At 43.0% G+C, this 18,585-nt stretch overlaps 1 protein-coding gene and 1 long non-coding RNA gene across 14 annotated transcripts in view; one reads left to right on the top strand and one right to left on the bottom strand.

The window, feature by feature from the left end:
- Window positions 1-18,585, bottom strand: part of riox1 (ribosomal oxygenase 1) — a 97,525-nt gene that overhangs the window by 77,586 nt on the left and 1,354 nt on the right. For 4 of the 8 annotated variants that reach the window (XR_011355572.1, XM_069930927.1, XM_069930926.1 and 1 more), the window contains exons 2-4: window positions 15,129-15,476; window positions 2,343-2,482; window positions 46-145 (exon numbers count right to left, since the gene is read on the bottom strand). Coding sequence is in view for 7 of the 8 variants with exons in the window: in XM_069930927.1 (XP_069787028.1) it covers window positions 46-145; window positions 2,343-2,482; window positions 15,129-15,476 (588 nt within the window). In the remaining variant the exon portion in view is untranslated. The other 4 variants (XM_069930928.1, XM_069930931.1, XM_069930930.1 and 1 more) reach the window with 4 other exon arrangements.
- The window catches only part of LOC138760383 (uncharacterized), a 73,267-nt gene continuing 61,757 nt past the window's right edge, over window positions 7,076-18,585 (top strand). For 3 of the 6 annotated variants that reach the window (XR_011355579.1, XR_011355580.1, XR_011355578.1), the window contains exons 1-2: window positions 7,077-7,261; window positions 7,988-8,074. This is a non-coding gene — a long non-coding RNA (uncharacterized lncRNA). Of the gene's footprint in view, window positions 7,262-7,987; window positions 8,075-15,474; window positions 16,283-18,585 lie in introns of those variants that run through there. The other 3 variants (XR_011355577.1, XR_011355575.1, XR_011355576.1) reach the window with 3 other exon arrangements.

The following is an 18,585-nucleotide window of genomic DNA, read 5'->3' on the forward strand; positions in this document are numbered from 1 at the left end:
TAAAGTGAGTATTTGTAAAAACGTGTTCTACCTGTATATATTTACCTCTCTCAGTATTCTGTCAAATTCTTCCGAAGAGAACAATCCTTTGTAGTAGTTTGTGTTGTGACGCCTGATCAAAGCTGGTGTCTTCTCCCAAATATCACTGAAATACAAATATGCAGTGATGGTCGAGACATTGCTTTTTAGATGCTTACAGTAAAACCTCCAATACTAGTGCACCTTGTTATATCACAGATATCATCGTGCCTTTCAATGCAAAAATTGAATTAAAAAACCGTGCATCTTGGCGTCTCTCAGTTCGGCGGGCAGCAACCTCCTTTGAAGAAGACCGCAGAGCCCACCTCACTGACAAAAGACAAAGGAGGAAAAATCCAACACCCAACCCCAACCAACCAATTTTCCCTTGCAACCGCATCTGCCTGTCTCGCATCGGACTTGTCAGCCACAAACGAGCCTGCAGCTGACGTGGACATTACCCCTCCATTAATCTTCATCCGCGAAGCCAAGCCAAAGAAAATAACATTGAGGTTGCACTGTAAATAAGTTTAAAATTAAGGGATAATTTTATACACAATCCTTTATATTGCCTAAATAGTTGTAGCTGGGAACAGATGTTCCACTCACTGTCCAAGTCAAAACTATGATTTTCTATTCCTAGTGCTATCCTATTCAATTACTTATAAAGCATCAACCTTCTCCCTATCTTTTGAAATAATTTCTTATTTATTACATTTCTAACCATCATACATGATATGACAGCTGACAAACACAGTCCAACCTAAATTGCACCTTTACCTTCAGAGCTGTAGACTTCAGAGAACATTATAAGGAAGACATTTGGACATGGACTGGAAATTCAATCTGTCTGCTTGCTGCATGGTTTAGCAACAAGGAGACCCCAACAACTGTTAGCCCATTTGGCAGTTTTTCTTTTGGAGTAAGATCAAATTATCTCAGCGTTATCAGATCTTTGCGGTCATGATGCATAATCGACTTGTTGGAACAATCCTTTGCAAGAAAGTCTGTAGATGCTGGGGCTGAGTGCAATAAACAAACAGGTTGGAGAAACAGCAGGTTCTACAAAACCCGGAGGAAATAAAGGGTGACTAACGTTTTGTGCTTGCGTCAAGGTATGAGCAAAAACAGGCAGGCTTTTGAATACAAAGGAAGAGGGCGAGGAGTACAAGGTTAACAGGTAAGAGATCATAGTTGGGTACAGGTGGGAGGGTAGAAAAGAACCAAAAAAAAGCGGAGAGGTGATGGGGGAAGAGAAAGGGTGGGGATTTGGACGAAAGGATACAGAGGGATAGGGAAAGAGAGAGACTTGGGGGAAGGGTTAATGGAAATTAGAGAAGTCAGTGATAAAGCCATCTGGTTGAAGAGTACCCAGAACAAAATAGAAGGTGATGTTCCTCCACTTTACAGGTGGAGGCAGTAGCACAAAACCAGAGATGCTTCCAATAACTGAAAATAGATGCCATTGTGCAATTTTGACATAGGGCATCACATTTCCCTCATCAAAAGAGAATCAAATCACTCTTCTAGGTTGTTGCGAAGTCTCAGCACCGTGATTCCACTTCTAACTTCTGGGATGTTAATTCCAAGGATATTGATGATACATTGGGAAGTGAGGCCATGGTCGGGAAACTGTAGCCAAACCCCAGCAATCAACGAAGAACACAATCTTCATGCAGGTTTACATATGCTGGATTGATTAGGTGGGAAAAATAATTAATCAAAACAAGGGTCATCTCCAAGCAAGTTTTATGCACCTCCTGATATTTTAATAGAATGACAGAACATGATCCATGAGAGGAAACAAATGACGAAAGCGGTCTTTGAGATATTTTTCAGATTAATACAAATTAATTAATTAATTAATATTAATTGAAATTTTAATTTAATTTAGATATACAGCGCAGTAATAGACCCTTCTGGCCCACAAGACCGTGCCACCCAATTACAGTATGTTTTGAATGGTGGGCGGAAACCCACACAGACTTGGGGAGAACAGACAGACTCCTTACAGACAGCGCCAGATTCGAACTCCAGTCCCGATCGCTGGCACTGTAACTGCGTTGCACTAACCGTACTGCCCTTTCAAATGATTTCAATGCCTTCAAAATGCATACAATACAGCCTCAAAATTATTAGGAAACACCATCATTTAACAGTATCGGAAATAATACTGACAATTCAGTATTTCAAAAAAGCACCCATTTGAAAATGATTTCTGACAGTTCATTTTCTGCACTTCCATCCAATTCCAGCATATTGTAGACATATTATCAAAGCCTTTACTTTATGAAATGTCATGCTGTTATTCTTCAGATATCTACCTGAAAAACTTCCTTGAAGCAACTGGTGCTATTAACCAATCAAAGAGTTTAATTGCTCTTTCCTTGCTGTTCTGTATGTGACGTAGATCCCGAAGAAGTATGGACAATGTTGGTCCTGTCCAGGGTCTTGTTTCTTTGCTCTGAGTGAGAACAATAAATATAGTTATGAATCTGCATGATAAATAAACCATGATTTCATACAGCACACCTCTTCAGCAGAATTCTTAAATGAGGTCAAGTAATGGCAACATTTCAAAATGGAGCATAGAGTTGGCAAACCACACATTTCTTTTGCCCCATCGATATGCCCTGATCAGAGCACTCTTCTCATGTGACATTTTCTTGTGGCCTCTTTAACTGAAAGTGTTTTATTAGTACCAAATGTCTGCTATCAATGCACGCCCTTTAGCAACCATTCCATGATTATAATCACATAAACATTTACAGCTGCAACTTTGACAATGTCACAGAAAGATCCATTCGAATTTAAAGCACCAGAGAAAATGTATCAACAAAGAACAATTTCAAAGGATGTAGGGTGATACTTTCTAGGAATTAGGAATAGGTGAAAATGTTGGCCCTGCCAGCAACTTTAAATGAAAGAAAAAACTGCTCATCAGGTTTTCACACAAACATGACCATGCAACAAAGGGTATAATTTGTTTGTAATTGTCAAATGCTTTATAGATTGTTTGATACATCATTCAGAGATACATTTTGTACTTGGTCCTGAATTTTGGTCATAACTACACAAAATGAGTCTTTATAGAATTATTTCCTTAAATAAAATCTACAAGCTGTTCTAACAATGCTGGCAATTCAAAAGAACCAATATTTTTAAGTAAGATCCAGAAAAGACTGATGTAATATCTGTAATTATGTTGACAGAAATTATGATGCATGATCCATTGAATGAGGGTGTTGATTAGGTGAAAGGTGAGACTAAGGGAAAATGGGAGAGATTATGGAAGATGATCCTTTGAATGTGGAACTGGCAGGCAACCAGCTTTGAGGTCATTTTGCTGTAATGATTTCCAACTGTTTAATAGGATGGTTCATCAACCTGTCTGAAGACGACTATGAAAGAGACAGTGCAAGTGGACTCCGTTTCCTAAATATATGCATTTAAGTTTGATTTAAATATGTTTAGTTTGATATTTTAGTATTGATTTTTTTTGATGTTAGTATCTTTATTTGTTATGTTTTATCTTTTTTTTGTGTAAGGGTTTTTTTTAATATATGTAATTATTGTTCATTTTATTAACTCTTCACTCTTTCACTCTTTATTGGGGGGGGTTGGACTAACTTTAAGCTAGGTCATTAAGGTTGTGTACTAATTTGGGGGGGGGGGTTTATTTTCTTTAGTCTGCCAATGTAGTATTGTAATTTTTATTATCTTATGTTTAATCTTTTTACTGTAACTCTATTTTATTCATGTTATAAAAATCTTAAATAAAGTTTAAAAAAAGAGACAGTGCAGAACGTAAAATATTACAGCATAGGCCCTTCAGCCCACAATGTTGTGCTGACCCATGTAAACCTACTCAAGAACAATCTAATTTTTCCCTGCCTCATAACTCTTCCTCTATTTTTCTTACATCCATGTACTTACCTATGGGTCTTTTTAAATTTTATATTGTACCAGCCTCCACCACCACCTGTCACTGCACTCTAGGCACCCACCACTCTCAGAGTTTAAAAGAAATACCTCTAACGTCCCTGCTAAACTTTCCTCCACTCACCTAACCCAAAATGTCCTCTGGTTCTTGCTGTTGATTTGTAAGCCAGGACAGTGTAGTCTCCTCAGGTGGAAATGTGCCCATGTGCTGCCCCCCATCTCCCTTTCTCTGATTGCGAAGTCAGTTGCCTGATGGGTGCTGGGGAAGAGGTGTCGAGCAAAACATGCATAGTGTGACAGTGCTAAAGCTAACAATGTTAAGGGTGCTGGAAGAGGTAACTATTAAATGGCCTGATTTACCCCAACTGGGGTTAAGCTTCCTGTGTGCTTTTCAACCTGAAATTATTCTGGCATTTGCAGTGCATTCCATCAGTCTCTACATGTGGGTGGTAACAAGTGTTCTGGGAGTCAGGACCCAAGTTTCTTGCCACCGGATGCCTAGCTTCTGACTTGTTTTTGAAGCCACAACATTAATTGACCAATCAAGTATGTAGTTAATGTTTATGACAGGATTATTGGTACCCTTGACTTTCCAAAGTAGTTCGTTTCTGGTCATTGCATTTGTGTCTCGTGAATATAGTTTAACACTAATCAGCAAGCGTCACCTAGTTTCATTCAATGCAGACAGGGGCTGCAAATAGAACGAAAAATTGATTGATTTGCCCACCTTTAGTAACACATGAGCAGCAATACCCTCTAATATTTGGAACTAGTCTCATTATCTTTTGGCTTCTGCCACAACTGCAAGCCCTTATCAACTCCACTCAATTTCTGGTCTATGACTGAATAAAAGCTTACACAGCCTTATAATGTCCTATTTAATAACCACATGCTGAGCACCCAAATCCATAGTCCAGCCATGACCACTACCACCTACTTCACCTCTCTAATATCATTCATCTCAACCTTTGTCCAAATACCTCATCTGTGCTTACCTTACATCTAGACTTGATTAATTAATTCTCTCTTGTATTGAGGTGGCCGAACAACATTGACACCAAGGTAACAGTAGTTATATTGGAATGAACTACCTACTAGCCTCTAGAAACAGGCATCAAGATCAAGTAGCTACTCAGCTTGCTTTCCCATAACAAATACCTCCACAGGACTTAAGCCTTGATAAAGGATCGCAATTTGATGATACCTGACCCTGACCCTGACCACTGCCAGTTTCTCCTTGTTTGCACAGGGACTTGCATCCATGTTTTGTATGGTGTGAAGGGTAGGCAAGACTCCGCAGAAGAGACATGCAGTAAAGACTCATTCGGAAAGGTGTTTTAAATGTTCATTGGATGATGGCAGTAAAGCAGAGAGATGAATAAAACATTCAGAGAGGATGGAGCCATTAAGATCATTGGAGCAGTCTGAAAATCCAGACTGCTCAGGGACTGGGTCGGACTGGATTTTTAGATTTCTGGATTCTTGGGCAGTACTTTTAAAATTCAAATTTAAGGAGGAAAAAAGAAGAGATGAACGGGGTACATTTTGAAAGTTTATTCATTAGCAAATACAACATGTTTTATTTATCAAATGAGTAGTTTTAAAGAAAAATCAAGTCAACAAGCATGGTCACTTGTTGCTGTGCATCTGTGGCGCTTACAAATGCTTGCACACAAAAGCCTGATAAATTTTAAAAGTTTGAGAGTTTTCAAAACGTCCAGGTTCTTGGGTGGTCCGGATTTCTGGTATTGGATTTTTGGACTTCTACTGTAATATAATGTTTCTACTAGCTTCCATCTTAATATGAAGAAAGGAACAACACCTCGGATGAAACAAGGTTGCAAACATATTTGAGATCAATCCATTGGGCACTGGCAGGAAGTGGATCTCAAAGACCTTGGATGAAAATAATAGCGGGAGTTTACAAAATTAATGGCATAAAACAGAATCCTGAATGTGTTGTGTCCGAAGATAGACATGAAGACATTAAAGAAATTAAGACAGTTTCAGAAAGTGCTCAAGAGACAGGATCAGAGTTAGACATGACGTTATAGAGTTGAAAGCTACAAATCTTGGTGATAAAAGGATCTTTGTTGTGACAGCAGAGCCCGAGCAAAGCAACGCTGTGGGAGATGATCTGAAGAGGTCAGTGGCTACAAAGGCAGCAGAGAACTGGATGACGAACATCAAGCAGTTTTGGATGCGCTAACAATGTCAACATCAATGCCACAATGGTCGTAAAAGCTTTACGAAAACTCACTTTTTGCCAGGAGGTCAGAAAATATATTGGTAAATAAACCAAGTTTAAAATTGGCACCTCCAAGTGCTTATTTCGGCAATCGTGCAACATGTAGTCTCACTTATCCAGCATCTACTTAACATCTTTGCCATTTAAGCATTTCACTAAAACCATAGGTGTCAATACATGGTCATGAATATGCACAGCTAAACAGATCCCCCTGTTAAATTCAAACCATACGCAAGTTTTCAAGGGAGAGATTAACATTTCAATTATTCTGATTGCCAGCCAATTAATAAGGTTAAAATGAGAGAGAAGATGCAGTATCTGGTGGGGTCATTTTATTACCCCAGATCTGATCTGGAAGCAAGTAAGATAATGTCAGTAACTCCAAACATCAGCAAATTTTCATAGTCTGTCTCAATAAATCAATTAATTCAGTTGTAATTTGTATATAGGTAAGAAAATCCAGTTCAAACCCTAATACTCAACATGGCCTCACCTCAGCCATTCCTTCAGTTCTTTCCATACTTTTATCAGTATCTGACAATATTTCTGTTCTCCAAAATCTTAAAGACATTAATTCTTTAAGTTATTAACTGGATAAAGTATGCTATCCTCATAAGAATATCTGTGTAGATCTGTGCTGTACAACAGTATGATGCTAGACCACGACATCAAATATCATATAAATGAATGTTTAAGTTCCGCTCTCCTGTAAAATACCATTGAAAGAAGACGAACAATTATGCCAACATTCAAATGAGAATAAACAGGGAAAACTCAGCAGAAACAATAGAAACTCTCAAACTTTATACCTGTAAGTCTAAGCATTACAAATCCTCATCTCCTAGCAACAGACTGTTGCCATGGCAATGTCACAATCAAATCAAAGCAAGAATGTACAGCACAAATTATGAACAAAATCATATCAATGAATAACATCCAATAGAAAAACAGAGATTTCAGCCTTTTTTTTGGAGGAGCAGGTGTTTGAATGTACACAGGTACATCCTGCTTTACGAAAACTCACTTTTTACCAGGTGGTCTGAAAATATATTGGTAAGTAAACCAAGTTTTAAATTGGCACCTCCAAGTGCTTATTCCGGCAATCGTGCAACATGTAGTCTCAAGCAACCATAAAATTCACTTATCCAGCATCTACCAATCCCCGTAGGTGCAGGATACTGGTGCAGTTTTACTGTACGACTTCCCCTTTCTGCTCCCATTCTCTCCCCTTCCACAATTTGATCCCATTTCCCACCCAGCCCCTCACTCATTCTCATTCCTCTTTCATCCCTACCTTCAACTTGAATTCTTCTCCTCTTCCACTCCCTCCCCCTCAGTTGCATCTAGTTTCTCATACCACGATTATAATCTTTTCATCTTATTACAGCCCAGCAGCCTTTGTCCATACCTATCACCCACCCTACCTTGGATGACTGATCTTCCTCCACCTCACCCCTTTTGCTCCTCTTGCGCCTCTCTCTCTCATCTGCCAGTAAACATCCATCATCTCTTCCTGCTCCACCAATCCCTCATTTGTTCGGGTCCTACCCCTCCCACCCAGCTCTCTCTCCTCCACTTTGTCCTGAAGAACACTGACAATTCTTTTTTATCTCACGGATACAGCTCAATCCGCTGAGTTCCTTCAGTGCTCCTTCATCAGTCCTCGTCTTTCCAAATATAGGTAGATCCTGTCTCTCAGTAACTTACCCATAACTGATGTTAAGCTCATTGCTTTATAATTTCCTGGCTTGTCCTTTCTGCCTTTTTTTTTAAATCAAGATCGTCTGTATAGAACCACTTCCTTAAGAAGTATCTCTCATCTGCGCTTACCATGGAGAAAGGCTTGGAAGCTGGGGAACTTGGGAAGTAAGTAGCGATGTCATGAAGAGTACAAGTTAAAGAAGAGTTGGGGATCTTAAAATGTATCAGTGCCGATAAGTCCCCAGCACCTGATGGGAAGTAAGAGGAAAAATTTTAGGAGCTTTGGTAGAGATCCTTTCATCAGTGTTAAGCAGGGGTGAGGTCTCAAAAAGGCAGGAAGGACAAGACAGGAAACTATAAAGCAGTGAGCTTATTGCCAAATCAGGGGTAAGTTACTGGAGGGGATTCTGAGAGACAGGATCTAAGGACAAGGACTGATTTGGGATATAAACAGGAACACATTCTGCTGCTGACCTATGGTAATGCCATCTGCCTGCGTTTAGCAGCCCATACCGCTCGAAACATATCCTATCCACACATCCGTCCAAATGTTTCCGTAATAGTGCCTGCCTCAACTACCACCTTCGGAAGCTTGTTCTAAACACTCACCACCCTCTGTGTGAAAAGCTTGGGTTCCCATTAAATCTTTCCACACCCTCTGGTTACCAATTCCTCTTCTGGGCAGGAGACTGTGCATTCCTCTTATGACTTTGTGCCTCTATGAGATCATCCCTCATCCTCCTGCACTTAGAGAAATAAAGCTCTAGCTTGAAGTTCAGACCAACGAGTCCAATCAACATTTTTGTAAGTCTTTTCTGAACCCTCTCTTGCTTGACGTCATCTTTCCTGTAGCACGATGACATAAAATAAACACAATATTTCAAATGGAGGGTCACCGAAATCTTATTCAACTGTAGCATACCTTCCAACTTCTATACTCAATCCTCCGTCTGATGAAGGCCAATGTGCCAAACATCTTTTTGACTACGCTACCTACCTGTGACGCCACTTTCAAGGTACTATTTACCTATACTCTATCCCTCTGCTCTACAACACTCCCAGATCCCTACCATTCACTGTGTAGGCCTCCCAAAATGCAATAGTTCACATTTCTCATTATTAAATCCATCAACCATTCATCTGCCCAACCAACCAAGAACTTCATCCAATTCATGGCAAATGTCTTCACTATCTACAATACCAGACATTTTAATGTCATACGCAAACTTGCTCGTCAAGCATGTACTTTTTCATCTAAATCATTGATATAGATGATAAATAGAACCAACCCATGAGGCACACCACTACTGATAGGCCTCAGGTCTGAAAAACAACCTTTATCAACATCTGCTTCCTTCCAATGAAGCTAATTTTCTAAACATTCGGCTATCTCTCCTTGGGTACCATGTACCGGATCGCATTGAATACCTTACTGAAGTCCATAGCTCTGTCCTCATCAACCTTTTCGGTCATATTTTAAAACTCGAGTTGTGAGACAGAAAGAGAAAAACGAACAAGACCACCTCTGCTCCAAATGATCAGGTGCTATGCCTTGCAGTGGTCGACGTGAAGAGTTAGGCAAGGTCAACCCGTGGAAAACTGCTGGACCGGATAACATTCCCGGTAGAGTGCTCAGGGGATGTGCAGCTCAGCGAGCAGATGTTCTCACCAACATCTTTAACATCTCCCTGAGAAACGCCATGGTCCCAAAGTGCTTCAAAGCCGCCACTATTGTCCTTGTGCCGAAGACATCGTTTGTGTCCTGCCTCAATGACTACCAACTTGTCGCACTTGCATCCATCGTCATGAAGTGCTTCGAGAGGCTCAGCATGGGGCACATCAAGATCCTGCTCCCCCTGTCACAAGACCCCCTGCAGTTCGCATAAAGATCCATCCGCTCTACACACGTTGCCATCGCCACCACCCTCCATCTAGCCCTCATCCACCTGGAAAACAAGGACTCATACTATTTATTGATTTCAGTTCAGCATGCAACACAATCATATCTCAGTACCTGATAAGAATGTTGAGTCTGCTGGGTCTAAACACCTCCCTCTGCAATTGGATTCCTGATTTCCTGTCGGGAAGACCTCAAGCAGTTCAGATCAGAAACAGCATCTCTAAGACCACCACGCTGAGCACAGGGGCCCCACAGTGCTACATGCTCAGTCCACTGCTGACCCATGAAGGTACAGCTAAACACAGCTCGAACCACACCAACGACCGAGGAGTGCATTTGGTGGAGAATCTCATCTGGTCCCTTAACACCAGTTCCGTAGCCAAGAAAGCCCAGCAGTGCCTCAACTTCCTGTGAAGACTGAGAAAATTCATCTCCCACCCTCCATCCTCATTAATTCAAGAGGATGCATTGAGGGCATCCTGTGCAACTGCTTCACCACCTGGTTTGGAAGTTTACCACCTCGGACCGTGTAGATAACCACTCCCATCCGCTGCTCTGCTCCCGCTACAATTGCATTGCAGCCACTGTACTGCCACAGCACTACTACCCATGCATGAGTCCCTGCAAGGCGCGGCAGTTAAAAGCAGAACTTGGCTGATAGAAGATGCCATTACGAGAAGCTCCTGTTGTACATACTGTTGTTTGAGTTTAACAGCAAAGCCACTTGTGTGGTCTACTTATTCGGTCCAATAACAAACATGGTGCCAAAAGTGGGATCATGTGCATACCAAGCCTGAAGTCTTCATGAAAAGTGAGTAACCAATGCTACGCTTGCAACAAGTTTGTAACCGCACCATAATGGCAGAGATTCAGAAGGCCCGACCCACTTGTGTTTGAGGGTAATGTGATCGAGAATTGGTGCGCATTTGAACGAGAATATGACATTTTCATTGGGACAGTGCATAGTGATAAGTCTGCCTGAGTCAGAGCATACATTTTACTAAATTTGGCAGGCTCCAAGGCCATCGAAAGGGAAAGGTCATTCATATACGCAAAGGAGATGCGTAGTAAAAGACAAAGATGCTCAGGCTTCAGAAATACAACCTGACTTTAGTTTACAACTGTGGAAAAGAAATGCACTTAACCGACACGCTATTCCGTGCTCCCAGAAAATGCACGATCCAGCAAGCTGAGGAAGAGGACACTTCTGATATAATGACAGTAATGCACATCTCCTCCTCCCAGTTAGAGGAACTGAGACAGCACATGGCGGAAGACGCTACTTTGAGGACCTGGGCACTTCTATCAAGGGCGGGGGGCCAGACAAAGCAGCGCAGCCTACCACCTGAAATGCAACCCTATTTCTTATTCCAGGATGAATTACTCAATGAAGAGCAGTAGTCTCGAGTTCACTGCAAAACATCTATGTCAGCATCCTGCACAGAGGGCACCCGGTTGTAGAAGTAACCCAACGCAGGGCTAGAGACATAGATTTTTGGCCAGGGATGACCGAAGACATAGACCAAGTGGTACAAGCTTGCTCGGTGTCCAACAGCACCAGGCTACACCAGCAGAAAGAGCCGCTGGAGCTCCACCCAGTGCCCTGGTCAACCATGACAACAGAGATCTTCAAATGGCACAATCAACAGTACTTGGTACTTATCTATTCATTCTCTGGATGGTTTGAAACAGATTTTTACCTGTTGTCACCTCTATGGCAGTTCTTCCTAAGTTGAAGAGGCACTTTTTAGAGCATGGGGCACCCCACAGTCTGCTATCGAATAAAGACACACAGTTTACACACTGAGAAATCCAGACACTTGGCAGCAACATGGGATTTCAACCACATCACTAGCAGCCTGGTGTACCCACAGTCAAATGAGTTGGCTGAAAGAGCCACGAGGAGTGCAAAACAGCTCATGGAGAAGTCTCACAGGGAGAAGACGAATGTGTTCCTCAACCTGCTGAACCTAAGGAACATCCCCTTCGACGCCACATTGGGCTCTCCGGCACAAAGGTTCATGTCCAGGCAGACGTGGACAACCCTGCTAGTGGCAAAGAGGGTCCTGGAGCCCAAGATAAAGGACCCACAAGAAATTAAGTCCTAGCTAACACAGAAAAGGTGTTTATGACAGAAACAGCCAACCGCTTGAGCCATTAGCAGAAGGGCAAGTCATAAGGATACAGACTCTATAAGATTACAACTGCATGAGCATAGTTGAAAGGAGCTGCCAAGGGCCCAGGTCATACCTGGTAAAATCAGAAGAAAGGGAGTATCGGCAAGAACAACCCATGAAACAAATGGCCACACCCTGAAGCCTCAGATGGCACATCCTCTCAAGCATCCACTTCCACCAGTAACATACACAAGGCATCTTTCTAAGCCCAACCCAAAATAGCAGGACTAAATTGCTGAACTGTAACTATTGTGATGTACAGCACCAACATGGATTGTGGTTTGTGGGGGGTTGTTCAAGAAATGGGATGTAGATGGCTGCTCCCATTGGCCGCTCTGCACCCGCTGCAATGACATTGAAGCCACTGTAACACGCCACAGCGCTACTACGCCATGTGCGAGACCCCGCAAAGCATGGCAGCTAAAAATGGAGCTTGGCTGATACCAAATGCCATTACCCAAAGCTCCCGTTGTACAGAATGTCACTGGAGGTTAACAGTAAAGCGTTGACTAAGGTTACCACTTGTGTTGTCTGCTTATTCAGTGCAGCAACAAACAGACCTGCAGAGGATAGTGAAGTCAGCGGAAAAGATCATTTAGGGCTCTCTTCCTGCCACTTTGGCAAGAAAAATAAAAGAGCTGAATACTATTTAAAGGGTGAAAAACTACAGCATGCTGTTGTGCAGAGGGACTTGGGAGTGCTTGTGCATGAACCGCTAAAAGTTAGGTTGCAGGTGCAGCAGGTTATTAAGAAGGGAAATGGAATGTTGACCTTCATCACTAGAGGAACTGAATTCAGGAGTAGGGAGGTAATGTTGCAACTGTATAAGGTACTGGTGAGACCGCACCTGGAGTACTGTGTCCAGTTCTGGTCTCCATATTTGAGGAAATACTGGCTTTGGAGACGGTCCAGAGGAGGTTTACTAGGTTGATCCCTGGGATGAAGGGGTTGACTTATGATGAAAGATGAATCGTCTAGGATTGTATTCACTCGAGTTCAGAAGAATGAGAGGAGATCTTATAGAAACATATAGGATTATGAAGGTTATAGATGTAGGAAGGTTTTTTGAGCTGGCCGGGGAAACGAAAACGAGAGGATACAGTCTCAAGATTCAGGGGAGTAGATTTAGGACAGAGATGAGGAAAAATAGTTTTTCCCAGAGAGTAGTGAATGTTTGGAATTCTCTAACCAGGGAAGTGGTTGAGGCTGCCTCATTAAACATATTTAACATTCGGTTAGATCAATTTTTACATGATAGAGGAATTAGGGGATATGGGGAGAAGGCAGGTAGGTGGAGTTAGGTCATAAATTAGATCAGCCATGATCGTATTGAATGGCGAAGCAGGCTCGATGGGCCATTTTTGGCCTACACCTGTTCATACTTCCTATGTTCCTACCTACAACACAATGCAAGCAAAAGGCAATAAACATTGTGAAGTACTCCAGACACCCCTCGTGTAAACTCTCCTCCCTTCTGGCAGGAGTACTGTAGCGCTCGGGCCCTTACATACAGTTTGGGCAACAGTTTTTTCCCCACAAGCCATCAGACTCCTAATTCCCAGAATACATGTGGATAGGGTAGCGTGGACCTTTACTGTGTATGTCTAAATATTTTAATATGTTTAACTTCTAACTTATATTTATGTAAATATGCTCCGTGGTCCTGGAGGAATGCTATCTTGTCATTACCTGTGAGCATGATATGAACGATAAATAAAGGTGACTTGGCATGACCTCTCATTTACAAAACTGTGCCGATTATCCCTAATCAGCCCTTGTCCATCTAAGTACATGTATATATTCTCCCTCAGAATACCCTTTAGTATTTGGAGTTAAACAGGAAAGTTTGCTGATTCTGTGATACACAAGAGTGCTGGAGAAACTCATCAGTCAGGCAGCATCTATAGGAAGTAAAAGGTAATGTCTCCCCAATAACTCTTGTTTCTACCCTCCACCTTTTAGCCTGTACTCCTTCCTCTGTCCTTTACTCCTTCTCTCTTACCCCACTTCTTTATTCAGCCACCTGCCTGGGCTTTTTGCTCATACCTTGAGGTCCAAACGTTGGTTATTTTTTACTTCCTATAGATGTTGCGTGACCTGAGTTTCTTCAACCCTTTTGTGCATTGCATCCTCTAGTACTAACCAACCACAGATGTTATAAGGCTCTGGCCAGTAGTTCTTGCACTTTTCCCCAAGCCCTTCTTGAATAGAGGCCTAACATTTGCCACCCACCAGTCTTCTAGCATCATACTAGAGCCTTCGATATCTCAGTAGTTAGAGCAATGGCCTTGTAAGCCAGTGTCGCGAGTTTGATCCTTGTTGGGGGTTCATCTCTGTGAGGGGCGCTGGGCAAAGTGGCAACTTACGGTAGACAAAGTTAAAGAATTTCATCCATGTTATATTCTAAAAAATGTAGCATTACATGACAATAATGGAACTGTCAGAGTTCTCCAGCACAGTAACAGGCCTTTTGGCCCAATGCATCATTGCCAACTACTGTAAGCTCGTTCCATCTGCCTGCATTCAGCCCATAATCGTTGTGGCCAAACTTGCTTAATGAAAGAGCAACATATGATAAACTTCAGAGGTTTGAGAGCCGCAAGACCCAAAAAAAATTTACATACATATTTTTCCTCTTGCATGCACATTTTGTTACAAATATGTTATATATTAAGAAATATGTGCTCGTAATAAAATTTATTCACGTTTGTAGTTTTTAAAACTGCTAATTTGTATTCGTTTCAATAATCAAGAAGTGATTATACGGCACAGTTGGTGTAGCGGTTAGCGCAATGCCTTTACAGCGTCAGTGATTGGGACCAAGTTCAATTCCCACGCTGTCTGTAAGGAGTTTGTTCGTTCTCCTCATGTTTGCATGGGTTTTCCCCGGGGGTGGGGTGCTCCTGTTTCCTCCCACCATTCGAAATGTATCCTAATTACTTGTTGTTTACACATTAACCGTCTAAAGAGACCATACACAGTATTTTCTTTTCCCTTTGCATCGATGACTTGAATTTCAACAGATGTGAATCATTGCCTTGCAACCCCAACAGCTCTTAAATTTGTAACCTGTGCACAAAGCAAGTTATTGGCAATTAATTTTAACCCAGGAACAGTTGTAAACAAATTGAAGGAGACCCACCTTGGATGGTTCACCAGGAATCTCTAACCTGGAGTCCCCTGTACACTTTTCTTTCGAATGAACATTATTGTAAGGTGAGTCAGCTTTCCTGGATTTTGACTTCATCCTTTTAATTTTATTCATTCTTTTACTGTTAATCTTCCTTTTGGCATTGTAATCTGTGAGCTCTTTTTCAGCATGGTCCACGTTGCTTTGTAATAATGCAGGACGATTTACATTTGCAAGAGTGTCTGGTGTTAAGACCATTTTAACTTTCAAATATTTTTGTTTCCTCTTCATCAACATGTGCCTTCTGGACTGATGTGAACACTTTCTTTGTTCTTCTCTGGTTGCTGAAATTCCAAAGGTCTGTAATAAACAGTTGTTCATTGGTAAAGCAGTAGAAATGCAAAAAAAACATTTACATTACAGTTTCAAAGCTTGCAGATTTCAACACAAACACTTGAAAGTTTGGTAACCAGGTTGGATAATGGAGACCCGAGCCTATTTTTGCATCCCCCAAAAGTGGCACTAGGCATGCTACATTGATTTCTGCTCTGTCTTAAGGATAAATTCAGCCACGGGTCCCAATACTTAATTGCTAGACTTGGCTGTACATAATTATTACCCTGAAATAGTTCATAAAACCCTGTGGAGGTTTTTTTTTAAACTAGTTAATTTGAATTCATCTCTGGAATCAAAAGGAGACCTTGAGTAAACTGAGGTGGAGACAAGTAGGCACCCTCCAACCAGGTGGCATTGTTGTTCAGATTTGTGTGGGTCCCACAGGTTAAGAACCAGACCAGAGAGCAGGTACAAAGCGCGCATTTATTTCAGGGATGGAATTGAGACAAACTTCTACATATACACAATTTCTTTCTTTTTTTTTCTTTGGCTTGGCTTCGCGGATGAAGATTTATGGAGGGGTAATGTCCACGTCAGCTGCAGGCTCATTTGTGGCTGACAAGTCCGATGCGGGACAGGCAGACGCAGTTGCAAGGGAAAATTGGTTGGTTGGGGTTGGGTGTTTCCTCCTATGTCTTTTGTCAGTGAGGTGGGCTCTGCGGTCTTCTTCAAAGGAGGTTGCTGCCCGCCGAACTGTGAGGCGCCAAGATGCACAGTTTGAGGCGATATCAGCCCACTGGTGGTGGTCAATGTGGCAGGCACCAAGAGATTTATTTAGGCAGTCCTTGTACCTCTTCTTTGGTGTACCTCTGTCACGGTGGCCAGTGGAGAGCTCGCCATATAACACGATCTTGGGAAGGTGATGGTCCTCCATTCTGGAGACGTGACCTACCCAGCGCAGTTGGATCTTCAGCAGCGTGGATTCGATGCTGTCGGCCTCTGCCATCTTGAGTACTTCGATGTTGGAGATGAAGTCGCTCCAATGAATGTTGAGGATGGAGCGGAGACAACGCTGGTGGAAGCGTTCTAGGAGCCGTAGGTGATGCCGGTAGAGGACCCATGATTCGGAGCTGAACAGGAGTGTGGGTATGACAACTGCTCTGTATACGCTTATCTTTGTGAGGTTTTTCAGTTGGTTGTTTTTCCAGACTCTTTTGTGTAGTCTGCCAAAGGCGCTATTTGCCTTGGCGAGTTTGTTGTCTATCTCGTTGTCGATCCTTGCATCCGATGAAATGGTGCAGCCGAGATAGGTAAACTGGTTGACCGTTTTGAGTTTTGTGTGCCCAATGGAGATGTGGGGGGGCTGGTAGTCATGGTGGGGAGCTGGCTGATGGAGGACCTCAGTTTTCTTCAGGCTGACTTCCAGGCCAAACATTTTGGCAGTTTCCGCAAATCAGGACGTCAAGCGCTGAAGAGCTGGCTCTGAATGGGCAACTAAAGCAGCATCGTCTGCAAAGAGTAGTTCACGGACAAGTTGCTCTTGTGTCTTGGTGTGAGCTTGCAGGCGCCTCAGATTGAAGAGACTGCCATCCGTGCGGTACCGGATGTAAACAGCGTCTACATTTTTGAGGTCTTTCATGGCTTGTTTCAGCATCATGCTGAAGAAGATTGAAAAGAGTGTTGGTGCGAGAACGCAGCCTTGCTTCACGCCATTGTTAATGGAGAAGGGTTCAGAGAGCTCATTGCTGTATCTGACTCGACCTTGTCGGTTTTCGTGCAGTTGGATAACCATGTTGAGGAACTTTGGGGGGCATCCGAGGCGCTCTAGTATTTGCCAAAGTACTTTCCTGCTCACGGTGTCAAAGGCTTTGGTGAAGTCAACAAAGGTGGTGTAGAGTCCTTTGTTTTGTTCTCTGCACTTTTCTTGGAGGTGTCTGAGGGCAAGACCATGTCAGTAGTTCCACTGTTTGCGCGAAAGCCGCACTGTGATTCTGGAACCAGGAAATCCAGGAACTGCTGGCAAAGAAGGAGCTTCCCACCAGGCTCACCTTGCAAAGCCGTCCTGGCCAGAGAAAAAACAAGCCTTCCGTCGCGCATGCAGCCATCTTCAGCGCAAAATCCGGGAGATCCAAAATGAGTGGTGGACTAGCCTCGCCAATCGAACCCAGCTCAGCGCAGACATTGGTGACTTCAGGGGTTTTTACGAGGCTCTAAAGGCTGTGTACGGCCCCTCACCCCAGGTCCAAAGCCTGCTGCGCAGCTCAGACGGCAAAGTCCTCCTCAGCGACATCCTCAACCGATGGTCAGAACACTTCCAATCTCTTTTCAGTGCCAACCGCTCAGTCGAAGAATCCGCCCTGCTCCAGCTCCCTCGACAGCCCCTAAGGCTAGAGCTGGATGAGGTCCTCACCCGGGAAGGCAATTGAACAATTGAAAAGTGGCAAAGCAGCAGGTATGGATGGAATCCCCCCAGAGGTCTGGAAGGCTGGCGGCAAAACTCTGCATGCCAAACTGCATGAGTTTTTCAAGCTCTGTTGGGACCAAGGAAAGCTGCCTCAGGACCTTCGTGATGCCATCATCATCACCCTGTACAAAAACAAAGGCGAGAAATCAGACTGCTCAAACTACAGGGGAATCACACTGCTCTCCATTGCAGGCAAAATCTTCACTAGGATTCTCCTAAATAGAATAATGCCTAGTGTCGCCCAGAATGTATTTCCACAATCTTTGGCTTGGCTTCGCGGACGAAGATTTATGGAGGGGGTAAATGTCCACGTCAGCTGCAGGCTCGTTTGTGGCTGACAAGTCCGATGCGGGACAGGCAGACACGGTTGCAGCGGAAAATTGGTTGGTTGGGGTTGGGTGTTGGGTTTTTCCTCCTTTGCCTTTTGTCAGTGAGGTGGGCTCTGCGGTCTTCTTCAAAGGAGGTTGCTGCCTGCCAAACTGTGAGGCGCCAAGATGCACGGTTTGAAGCGATATCAGCCCACTGGCGGTGGTCAATGTGGCAGGCACCAAGAGATTTCTTTAGGCAGTCCTTGTACCTTTTCTTTGGTGCACCTCTATCACGGTGGCATATATATACTTTCGGATGACGAGGGGAAACCAACAGAAACTTGGGAAGTTACAAGAGCAT

Source organism: Narcine bancroftii, chromosome 4 (genome assembly GCF_036971445.1).
Source record: "Narcine bancroftii isolate sNarBan1 chromosome 4, sNarBan1.hap1, whole genome shotgun sequence".
In the NCBI taxonomy this organism is placed as follows: domain Eukaryota; kingdom Metazoa; phylum Chordata; class Chondrichthyes; order Torpediniformes; family Narcinidae; genus Narcine; species Narcine bancroftii.